Here is a 12,143-nt window from a genome sequence, read left to right as displayed (position 1 = left end):
TATTAGGTGCCAATGGATAGCGTTCAGCCACCACAGGTATGTCCGGCAAGAAGTCCAAGATATCTTCAGACAAGGTTTATTCAGATAATGGTTCGCTACACCACGCACCTCTGTATTGATGGCTCACAGTAAAAGTGAGTGTGTATAAGTGGTTATATTGAAAATAATAGAAAGGAATAACCATGATTTATAGGCTTACATACAATATACAGGCCCAGTAAACTGTGGAGGTATAAACTAAATATACAAAACAGACAGAATGACCAGGTGAATCCAGATGAAATCTATGATCCCTTATTGATGTCACTTTCAATCAATGTAGATGAAGGGTAGGAGACAGGTTAAATAAGGATTTTTAAGCCTTGAAACAATTGTGCCATTCAGAGGGTGAATGGGCAAGACAAAATATTTAAGTGCCTTTGAATGGCGTATTGACACAAACCAGCTGCACTGCTGCTGAGTTTATTACTCTCAAGTTTCCTGTGTGTATCAAGTATGGTCCACCACCCAAAGGACATCCAGCCAACTTGTCTCAACTGTGAGAAGCATTGGAGTCAACATGGGCTAGCATCCCTGAGGAACCTTGTAGAGTCCATGCCCTGATGAAATAAGGCTGTTCTGAAGACAAAAGGCGGGGTGCAACACAATATGTCTGCTGCAGAGGAACAAGAGAGCCATTTGAAAACAAGTTTTTATTAGTCATGGAAATGAAAGTTCTGAAAACAAATTGGCTCCCCATTTTTAAAAAGATGGAGAACAACCTTTAAAGGAAAAATACTGCCGTTTTGGTGCAGGTACAGCCAACTAGCACAAAAATGATATTGTCAATATGATATATTATCAAACATAATATCCCAATATGTAAATGTATTGATTCCCCCCCACCCCCCTTCACTACAGTACACGGTAGCATGAGGCTACAAAAGGTTGCAAATGTACATAAACACGGCTATTAAAGCTACTATGTTTATAATATACAGTATATTAATTTCAATTTTATTTTTAAGAACTTTTTAGTCCTCATTGGCTTCCATGCTTTTGAAACGAGATCTTGTCCAAGGACGTCAGACACAAGCTTGGTTAGAGATAGTTGCTAAGCAACGGAGTACTACGATTGGTTGCCCAATATTCTGGGGTGGGGCTTGGTAAATTTCAATGACTGGCAGTAGAGGCTTAATCCTGATTTTACTTATGCAGGAAAATAAATGTCATAATTATAAATACAGTTTATACATGTTTTATACACATTTTCTGTACAAATAGATTTTAAAGGCTATGTAAACAGACCATAAATGTAGTTTTTGTTTCCTTGGAAAAATGTATGCTATTATATGACACAGTACTTGTTGCATTTACAACTTGTCTAATCTTCAACTGATTTCAGCCAGTGTATGGCTGTGGATTGATTACATTGTTTGAATGGAATGTTGGCAAATTGTCAGTTCATCTAAATTATTATTGGAATAAAACTAAAACTGGCTAGCTAACAAGCATAGTGCAGATAAATGATTCAAATTCCTTATTTTACACTATCTTATCACAGCACTGGCAAACCATGTTTGACCAACTCCCTGCCCAAAATGGCTGACCTTTATACCGTCATAACAAGGTTCATAACCATTCTAGTATTTTAATGCCTAATTCTATGGGCCAAACTCTCAAAATACATTGCTTCGGGACAACACAATCAGGAAAACACCAGAAAACATGTCATCTGGGTCATTTCAGCAAGCCATGACACTCCCCATCTCAAATTACTCTGAAATTGATTCTGCTGTTAGAAACCACTAAGATTAGCATCCCAGAAACATTATTTTGTTGAAATTTAATTTGGTCTCTGAGAAATTAAGCTAATTGATTGCACGCAAATTGTCAACTTTAAATGATAGCATTCACATAATATTGAACAAAATATAGTACCCAACATCCGATTTGGACCAAACTTATTCTTGCAATTGACTAAGACATAAGGAATCAAACAAAATTGTCAAAACCCATTCACGGACCCTCCACACCTCACTCCAATCCCAACCCAACAACCAGTATACAGTATCAGTTCTCTATGTTTGACAAGTAGTATGGAGCTGCAGCTTGGAGTATTGCTTCTTCACCATTTGCAATGTATTCCCTGTGAATCTGTTGACGTCCCCCCCTGTTTTAGAGAAATTAGCCATCTAAGTACTTTGGAAATAAATGAGTGTGAAAGTACCAGGTTTTGCCTACTCGATGTGTCTGTTCCTGGTTCTGCCACCACATGCTTTTATCCATTTAGCTGGTTTATTCAATTAATCACAACATTTTCTTTGCAATTTTGGGTAGAAAACCAGTAGCTTTTGCTCATGATGAAAGTGAATTGTGTGTTCAAGCCAGTCCTCCATGAAAGGAATTCAGTTTGTCCTTCTCTTTGCGACCTAATGCTTCAACCCAACTGACTTTGAATAGCCCAATAAATGGCAGCTCTCTGAGGGCTGTATGGTGCAATTCTCATATGAAGATTTTGCCCAAAACTATGATGGAGAAATGGACGAGTGACTAAAATGTTGTGAAAACCCTAATAAAATAATACAATTGTAAACCACTGCATGGCAGTCGTGTTTTTTTAATACAAATATTAGAAAATGTATTCATGTGATTAGTGACATTTACCATAAAACCCAACCCAATACCATTATTACCATTGCAAAACACTATACAGTGTGTGTTTGGGACTTTTACCATAGAAGAACATTAGTGACCATAACATTGAACCATTTGGATCTGCTGTAGCCAAATGGTTTGCTTGTTCACCAGAAATGGTCTTACTAATCCATACCTTTTCGGAGAGATTAAAGCACACACAAGGCTGTTTCCTGGACACACAAAAAAGCCTAACAACATGACAAACTAAATTGCTTTCATGGAGGACTGACTTCAATTGTGAGGATGACCATACAATCTATTTCCATCATGAGCAAAAACTATTGTTTTTTTTTACCCAAATTTGCAAAGAAAAGGTTGTGATTTAATAAACACAAGAGACCAGCCACATGAAAAAATGTGTGGTGGTAGTAGCAAGGACAGCAGCATCTAGTGGGCAAAACTTGGTACTTCCACACTAATTTATAGTAAACAATGTAAGCAACTTCAATGGCTAATTTCTCTGAAAAACATCACCGAATGAAGAAGCAATACTCTAAGCAGCAGCTCCATACTACTTGTCAAACATAGAAAACCGATACTGTATACTGGCTGTTTGGGTGGGGTGTGGAGGGTACGTGGGTGGGTGGCTTTTGATCAGTTTATTGGATTATTCATGTCTTACTCATTGTTGGTATAGAAGTATGGTCCAAATAGGATGTTAGGTACTACATTTATTGAAGATTTTATATGAATCCTAGAAATTAAAATGGCCAATTTGGGTGCAATCAATAAGCTTAATTTCTGAGATGAAATATAATTTGAACTAAATGTTTTTATTTGCCCCGCACCCCAAGTTTTCTGAGCTCAAAAAAAATGTATAATACAAAAATAATAATTAATAAATGTTTTGTTGTTGGACAAGACTGTAAAATCTCCAATTTAGAAAATCTGTTCCCAGGTATTCCCACACATAAATAGAGAGGCATATGTAGTCAATGTTTAAATCATGGTTCTGTTTTTGTCAAGTACTATATCTGTTTTTCGGATTCTTGCGGTCATTTTGAAGTGCACAAATGATTTATAACTATGTTTTGGTCCCCTTAATATTCGCTCAAGAAAACATTGGCCCACAACTGACTGTAATTGGGGACCCCTGGTATACAGGTTATTGTTGCAACATCACTTTGATAGATTTAATTGCTATGTTATGCTGTTTATAGATATAGCACAGTTTTTTTTTTTTTGAAACGCAGTCATTATATGGTAATTATACAACTCTGTCTGGACTGAGCTTGTTGATTCTGACTGACTTTCTACTATTTTATCCTACAGTTCCTCCTCCCGTCAACATGAGCCTCATCTGCCACAATTTTCACAATGTGATCTATTGGAACTACAGTGAACCATCTCTGCAGCCACAGTTCAATGTGGAAATGACAAGAAAATATTCTGGGTAGGTGCTGCAGCACCTAAGAGGTTTCTTAATCTCTCACCAAATAGGGCCTATGTTATCCAATGTAGGTTAAATAGCCAGTGAATATTATTTAAGTCTTTCTTGCCACAATTTCAAGTAGAAATTGGAAAATTGAAATGCACTGTCAGACCCATACAAATGTAAAGTCCTGTCAACAGTTCTTTGTCAGCTTTTCCATTGTAATTGTGAACTAACATTTTAGTCCAAATCAGAGGTTGCCACTAACCCACAACAATTGTTTTCCACTATCTTTCAGTGCTGCCTTGGTTTGTTCAAACACTTCCCTCTACCACTGCGATGTCTCCTCATTTACCAAAGTAATAGAAGAGGGCTACCGTTTCATATTGACTGCTGTTGGACAGAATACCAATTCCTCCGAAATTTCATTCACCTACGATGATACAGTGTATCCAGACCTGGTGGATGTACAGTGTAAGTTCTCACACTGAGCTAACCAAAAGGTGAATTATGGGAACAATGTTATACAGTATGTAGTGATTGAATTGGGGTAGTATCTTGAAAGGGTTTGTAAGTACACTGTATGCACTGCAGCACATGTAGCATTTCTTTGTTGATCTGACCACACAATGCTCAGAGCCGGGAGATTTTGAACATATTTTCTGACCTCAGATTTTTTCACAAAGTAATGGTCTTTTGTGTGTTTTTTTAGGCTCATTGGATTTCCCACCTGTCAACATCTCTGCTGTATCTGATCAAATTATCAAAGTTAAATTCATTCACCCGTTTCACATCTACAAATATGCCATCATCAACAATGAAAGACCGGATCATAAGGAATTTCATTACATGGTTGTCGCAGAAGATCCGTTGGTGAGAACTGCTGGAAAATTATGACTTAGAAATGACTGGGGAGCACTTGTAGAAGCTGAGATTTTTCACATGTACAGTTGAAGTCAGAAATTTACTTAAATTTAGGTTGGAGTCATTAAAATGTGTTTTTCAACCACTCCACAAATTTCTTGTTAACAAACTATAGTTTTGGCAACACCATGAGACCACGCAGCCGTCAGACCACTCAGGAAGGAGACACGTTCTGTCTCCTAGAGATTAACGTACTTTGGTGCGAAAAGTGCAAGTCAATCCCAGAATAACAGTAAAGGACCTTGTGAAGATGCAGGAGGAAACAGGTACACAAATATCTATATCCACAGTAAAACGAATCCTATATCTACATAACCTGAGAGGCCGCTCAGCAAGGAAGAAGCCAATACTCCAAAACTGACATACAAAAGCCAGACTACGGTTTACAACTGCACATGGGGGCAAAGATTGTACTTTTTGGAGAAATGTCCTCTGGTCTGGTCAAAAATGGAACTGTTTGGCCATAATGACCATCGTTATGTTTGGAGGAAAAAGGGGGAGTCTTTCAAGCCTAAGAACACCATCCCAACCGTGAAGCATGGGGGGTGGCAGAATAATGTTGTGGGGGTGCTTTGCTGCAGGAGGGACTGGTGCACTTCACAAAATCAATGGCATCATGAGGGAGGAAAATTATGTGGATATATTGAAGCAACAGCTCAAGACATCAGTCAGGAAGTTAAAGCTTGGTCGCAAATGGGTCTTCCAAATGGACAATGATCCCAAGCATACTTCCAAAGTTGTGGCAAAATGGCTGAAGGACAACAAAGTCAAGGTATTGTAGTGGCCATCACAACGCCCTGACCTCAATCCTATAGAAAATGTGTGGGCAGAACTGAAAAAGCGTGTGCGAGCAAGGAGGCCTACAAACCTGACTCGGTTACACCAGCTCTGTCGGTAGGAATGGGCCAAAATTCACCCAACTTATTGTGGGAAGCTTGTGGAAGGCTACCCAAAAAGTTTGACCCAAGTTAAACAATTTAAAGGCAATGCTACCAAATACTAATTGAGTGTATGTAAACTTCTGACCCACTAGGAATGTGATGAAAGAAATGAAAGCTGAAATAAATAATTCTCTATAATTCTGACATTTCACATTCTTAAAATAGGTGGTGATCCTACCTGACCTAAGACAGGGAATTTTTACTAGGATTAAATGTCAGGAATTGTGAAACTGAGTTTAAATGTATTTGGTTAAGGTGTATGTAAATGTCGTGTCTTTGGCTATGCCGGATTAAGTGATATGACATGCTATTCTATAAAATAATTTCTCCATAATTAATATTACCTGATTGAGCTAATCATGTAAATGTAATTAACTAGAGAGTCGGGCACCACAAAATAATATTTATAGAGCTGTTATCTCCCGAATAAACTCTTAAAGACCTAGTAATATTTTACATCAATAGCAGTCAATATTAATCGTCATCTTAATTCAGTCTCATCTGAAAGTTGTAAATTCTTAGTTATCTGCACGAACCCTGGCTAACAAGTTGAACCAGCAATACAAAATTGGATTTAATTATTTATTTACTAAATACCTAACTAATCACACAGAATTACACATACACATAATTAAATCATAACTTGATTACAAATTACGTCATAAAGGAAAACGTCCCTAGCTGGCGGAACAGATATGACAGCTTGTTACAGAAAATTAAAGGGTCTGGGTTTGAGTGAAAGAGCGGGAAGACTGAGGAACAAAGGGCGAAGCTGTGCTATCGTACATACAGAATCTTATGCATTCAAAATTACCGCCCATTTGGAAAATGCAATAAATATTTACGCTGAGCTGCGCTTCGGTAGGTTGGTGGTAGATGGAAGGCCGTGTTGCCCCACCGAGTTCATTGTCCTTTGAAGAATGTCTCTGCTGGTAAATTGAATACGTTGTAGTAACGTCATTGTGTGGTAGACGGGATACTCTGTCTGTTCCTTCCTAACCCTCGTTTGCAGCGGCTGTTGCTAACTCAACGGCTAGGAGGTATCACTTCTGTAGTGAATAAGAGTTCAAAGTTCATACCATTCGCAACCAAAGCTCACGCTGATGTTGGCTTCGTTCTGTAGTTATTATCTGAACCATTCTGACATCGGACCGTCGTCCTCACGTCCTCGGAACAGGAGGTTATATTGTTGTCAAGGCTTTATATAGGAAGGGAGAGGAGGGCGTGTTTGAAAAGTTTTATAGCCCATGTCCTTTCACAGGGGCGGGCCTCTGATTGAGCAGAGCCCTATCTTATGAATCAGAATCTCTATGTTAACCAAAGGTTTTGCAAATGTAACATCAGTAGGGTAGAGAGAGGAAAAAGGGGGGGAAGAGGTAGTTATGACTGTCATAAACCTACCCCCAGGCCAACGTCATGACATAAACTTCAACTTCTACCTGCTGCTTTCACTTGCAAGCAAAGCAGCCTTATTTTTCAAAAGGAAACACATTTTTATCCTTCAAATGTAAACGTTTGCATATTTATTTTTATTAACATTGTTGTAGTATAGCCTAAATATATTCATTTTTTTTCTTCTTTTTCCCAGAAACAACACAGCTTTGCCTGCTCTTACAAGCAACACCATGTGTGTGAGGCTGAAATACCAGTCGATGGAAAGATGGATAGGCACTGCGTCAAGATGAAAGGAAAAATGAACAATGTTCATGTCTCAGCTCACCAGAACATATGCATTGAGGGGAAGCATGGGGATTCTGGTAAGACTCTAAATTTCTTACATGATGGATACGTCAGTCATATTAGCTCTAAACCATATTTGATACGTCCTTTGAAAGTTATATTTGTCTGTATTGTCATATTATGGCTGATTTTAGCAGCAAATGCTCAATTAGAATACTACAGTTTTGAATGTGAAATCAGTTTGACTGTCAGTCTAACTGCTGGACTTGTTCCCTGTAGGTCCTAGCTACACTGCCCTCTACATTGTGATCCCTATCGTTGCCATGGTGGTGATTGCGTTCATCGTGTGGCTGATATACAGTAAACTGACAAGCGGCTCATTCCCTCAACCAAAGATTTTGGTGTGTTCAGCCTTTCAACTGTTTGGCCTGCACTGCAGTGGATTTAGTCATAAAGCTACTACATATACAGTCCTGGCCAAACGTTTTGAGAATGACACAAATATTAATTTCCAAAGTTTGCTGCTTCAGTGTCTGTAGATATTTTTGTCTGTTACTATGGAATACTGAAGTATAATTACAAGCATTTCATAAGTGTCAAAGGCTTTTATTGACAATTACATGAATTTGATGCAAAGAGTCAATAGTTGCAGTGTTGACCCTTCTTTTTCAAAACCTCTGCAATCCGCCCTGGCATGCTGTCAATTAACTTCTGGGCCACATCCTGACTGATGGCAGCCCATTCTTGCATAATCAATGCTTGGAGTTTGTCAGAATTTGTGGGTTTTTGTTTGTCCACCCGCCTCTTGAGGATTGACCACAAGTTCTCAAGGGGGTTAAGGTCTGGGGGTTTCCTGGCCATGGACCCAAAATATCAATGCTTTGTTCCCCGAGCCACTTAGTTATCACTTTTGCCTTATGTCAAGGCAATGCTTTTCCATCATGCTGGAAAAGGCATTGTTCGTCACCAAACTGTTCCTGGATGGTTGAGAGAAGTTGCTCTCAGAGGATGTGTTGGTACCATTCTTTATTCATGGCTGTGTTCTTAGGCAAAATTGTGAGTGAGCCCACTCCCTTGTCTGAGAAGCAACCCCACACAGGATGGTCTCGGGATGTTCTACTGTTGGCATGACACAGGACTGATGGTAGCGCTCACCTTGTCTTCTCCGGACAAGCTTTTTTCCAGATGCCCCAAACAATTGGAAAGGGGATTCATCAGATAAAATGACTTTACCCCAGTCCTCAGCAGTCCAATCCCTGAACCTTTGCAGAATATCAGTCTGTCCCTGATGTTTTTCCTGGAGAGAAGTGGCTTCTTTGCTGCCCTTCTTGACACCAGACCATCCTCAAGTCTTCGCCTCACTGTGCGTACAGATGCACTCACACCTGCCTGCTGCCATTCCCGAGCAAGCTCTGTACTGGTGGTGCCCCAATCCCGCAGCTGAATCAAATTCAGGAGACGGTCCTGGCGCTTGCTGGACTTTCTTGGGTGCCCTGAAGCCTCCTTCACAACAATTGAACCACTCTCCTTGAAGTTCTTCATGATCTGATAAATGGTTGATTTAGGTGCAATCTTACTGGCAGCAATATCCTTGCCTGTGAAGCCCTTTTTGTGCAAAGCAATGATGATGGCACTTGTTTCCTTGCAGGTAACCATGTTTGACAGAGGATGAACAATGATTCTGAGCACCACCCTCCTTTTGAAGCTTCCAGTCTGTTATTCGAACTCAATCAGCATGACAGAGTGATGTCCAGCCTTGTCCTCGTCAACACTCACACCTGTGTTAACGAGAGAATCATTGACATGATGTCAGCTGGTCCTTTTGTGGCAGGGCTGAAATGCAGTTGAAAAGTTTTGTGGATTCAGTTCATTTGCATGGCAAAGAGGGACTTTGCAATTAATTGCATTTCATCTGATCACTCTTTATAACATTCTGGAGTATATGCAAATTGCCATCATACAAACTTTGGCAGCAGACTTTGAAAATGTATAAAAATTTGTGTCAATTCTCAACTTTTGGCCATGACTGTAGACTAGATTATAGTAAGACAGAGAATTTCTACAAGGTACCAACATGTGCTCTCCTGAAACTGTGTGTCATGTTCCTGTTGGAGTTATCAAAACTATTGATATGCTACTTCCTGCAAACACTGTCTCAACAATAGCACATGAAAAACATATTTCACCCACAGAATGTTTGACTGAATAATGTCTATTCTCCTCTGGTAGGCTTCCATACTGTCACATATCGGTTCAGTTAGGTCACTTATGCTCCCTGAGAGAGCCATCCTGAGTGAGGTACAAACAGGTGGCTCCCCCCTGCTGCAGACCCCCATGGAATATTTGCCAGATGAGACCCTCACAGTCTTCAGTACCCCCCAGGAAGAGGTCCTCCGCCTCACCATTGGACTGAAAGACCAGGAGTGGAGCGGTGGGGAGGTCATGTTGCCTAACGAGGGATCAGGCTCTTCACTGCAGGTAACGAGAGAGTTGGGACTGGAGGTGAAGAGTAACTTCTCTGAGCTGTCAAACTATGACTGCTCCCATAGACTTGTGATAGAGGAGATGAGTCCTGCGCGTTCAGCCTAGGGTAAACAGACTGCTGCAACCTGATTGGCTGAACGTGATACGCAACATCCGGGACTAATATTTAGCCACTATCATGGTGGTGGAAAATTGTTTCATGAGGAAAACATGCATAGTTTTCCTGTTTTTATCCGCCTTCTCGCCAATAAATTAAGGAGGATATCGAAGCCTTTGCAGCCTGAATGGAGAATGGTTTTAGGTACGAACGAACCTGTCCACAGGGGATACAAGTATATTGCCAGCTGCATTTGGACGGTAAGATTAACTCAATATCGCCATCTGCGGTCTTTAGGTTACATCATACCTAATCATTTTGGTTTTTATTGTGCACATCTGTATATTGTATTTTTCATATAGCTGCAATTATCTTTTTTTATAAATAATAAGGCTGTTTCTATTTTGCAAACTAATTCTATTGTTTTTAAAATATTATTTTCCCCTATCATTTCCCAATATACAATAAATAAACTCGGCAAAAAAAGAAACGTCCCTTTTTCAGGACCCTGTCTTTCAAAGATATTTTGTAAAAATCCAAATAACTTCACAGATCTTCATTGTAGAGGGTTTAAACACGGTTTCCCATGCTTGTTCAATGAACCATAAACAATTAATGAACATGCACCTGTGGAACGGTCGTTAAGACACTAACAACTTACAGACTGTAGGCAATTGAGGTCACAGTTATGAAAACTTAGGACACTAAAGTGGCCTTTCTACTGACTCTGAAAAACAACAAAAGAAAGATGCCCAAGGTCCCTGCTCATTTGCGTGAACGTGCCTTAGGCATGCTGCAAGGAGGCATGAGGACTGCAGATGTGGCCAGGGCAATAAATTGCAATGTCTCTACTAGAGGTCGACCGTTTTAATCGGAATGGAGGATTTTAATTAGGGCCGATATCAAGTTTTCATAGCAATCGGTAAACGTCATTTTTGGACACCGATTGTGGCCGATTACATTGCACCCCACGAGGAGACTGCATGGCAGGCTCACTACCTGTTACGCGAGTGCAGCAAGAAGCTAAGGTAAGTTGCTAGCTAGCATTAAACTTCAAGCATTGAGCTGTTTATGACTTCAACGCCCGAGATCAGGCTGGTGTAACCGATGTGAAATGGCTAGCTAGTTAGCGGGGTGCGCACTAATAGCGTTTCAATCGGTGACGTCACTCACTCTGAGACCTTGAAGTAGTTGTTCCCCTTGCTCTGCAAGGGCCACGGCTTTTGTGGAGCAATAGGTAACGATGCTTCGAGGGTGGGTGTTGTCGACGTGTACCTGGTTCGAGCCCAGGTAGGGGCGAGGAGAGGGACGGAAGCTATACTGTTACAATGGCAATACTATAGTGCCTATAACAACATCCAATAGTCAAAGGTATATGAAATACAAATGGTATAGAGAGAAATTGTCCAATAATAACTACAACCTAAAACTTCTTACCTGGGAATATTGAAGACTCATGTTAAAAGGAACCACCAGCTTTCATATGTTCTCATGTTCTGAGCAAGGAACTTAAACGTAAGCTTTTTTACATGGCACATATTGCACTTTTACTTTCTTCTCCAACACTTTGTTTTTGCCTTATTTAAACCAAATTGAACAGGGTTCATTAATTATGAGGCTAAATTGATTTTATTGATGTATTAAGTTAAAATAAGTGTTCATTCAGTATTGTTGTAATTGTCATTATTACAAATAAATAAATGTAAAAAATAATCGTTTGATTAATCTGTATCGGCTTTTTTTGGTCCTCCAATAATCGGTATCGGCGTTGAAAAATCATTATCGATCGACCTCTAGTTCGTACTGTGACACGCCTAAGACGGCGCTACAGGGGGACGGGATGGACAGCTGATCGTCCTCGCAGTGGCAGACCGCGTGTAACACCTGCACAGGATCGGTACATATGAACATCACACCTGCGGGACAGGTACAGGATGGCAACAACAACTGCCCGAGCTACACCAGG

At 40.0% G+C, this 12,143-nt stretch overlaps 1 protein-coding gene across 3 annotated transcripts in view; it reads left to right on the top strand.

The window, feature by feature from the left end:
• Positions 1-11,902, top strand: part of LOC139376826 (interferon gamma receptor 1-like) — a 38,571-nt gene extending 26,669 nt beyond the window's left edge. For 2 of the 3 annotated variants that reach the window (XM_071119770.1, XM_071119768.1), the window contains exons 2-7: positions 3,952-4,072; positions 4,350-4,525; positions 4,764-4,924; positions 7,505-7,673; positions 7,876-7,997; positions 9,826-11,887. In XM_071119770.1, coding sequence (XP_070975871.1) covers positions 3,969-4,072; positions 4,350-4,525; positions 4,764-4,924; positions 7,505-7,673; positions 7,876-7,997; positions 9,826-10,185 — 1,092 coding nt within the window. In that variant the 5' untranslated portion in view covers positions 3,952-3,968 and the 3' untranslated portion in view covers positions 10,186-11,887. Of the gene's footprint in view, positions 1-3,951; positions 4,073-4,349; positions 4,526-4,763; positions 4,925-7,504; positions 7,674-7,875; positions 7,998-9,825 lie in introns of all 3 variants that reach the window. The other variant, XM_071119767.1, reaches the window with a different exon arrangement.
• The last annotated feature ends 241 nt before the right edge of the window (positions 11,903-12,143 follow it).

The sequence above is a fragment of the Oncorhynchus clarkii genome, chromosome 20, assembly GCF_045791955.1.
Source record: "Oncorhynchus clarkii lewisi isolate Uvic-CL-2024 chromosome 20, UVic_Ocla_1.0, whole genome shotgun sequence".
Classification (NCBI taxonomy): Eukaryota; Metazoa; Chordata; class Actinopteri; order Salmoniformes; family Salmonidae; genus Oncorhynchus; species Oncorhynchus clarkii.
The sequence above is the reverse complement of the archived record's forward strand: the minus strand, read 5'-3'. Positions and strand labels throughout refer to the sequence as shown.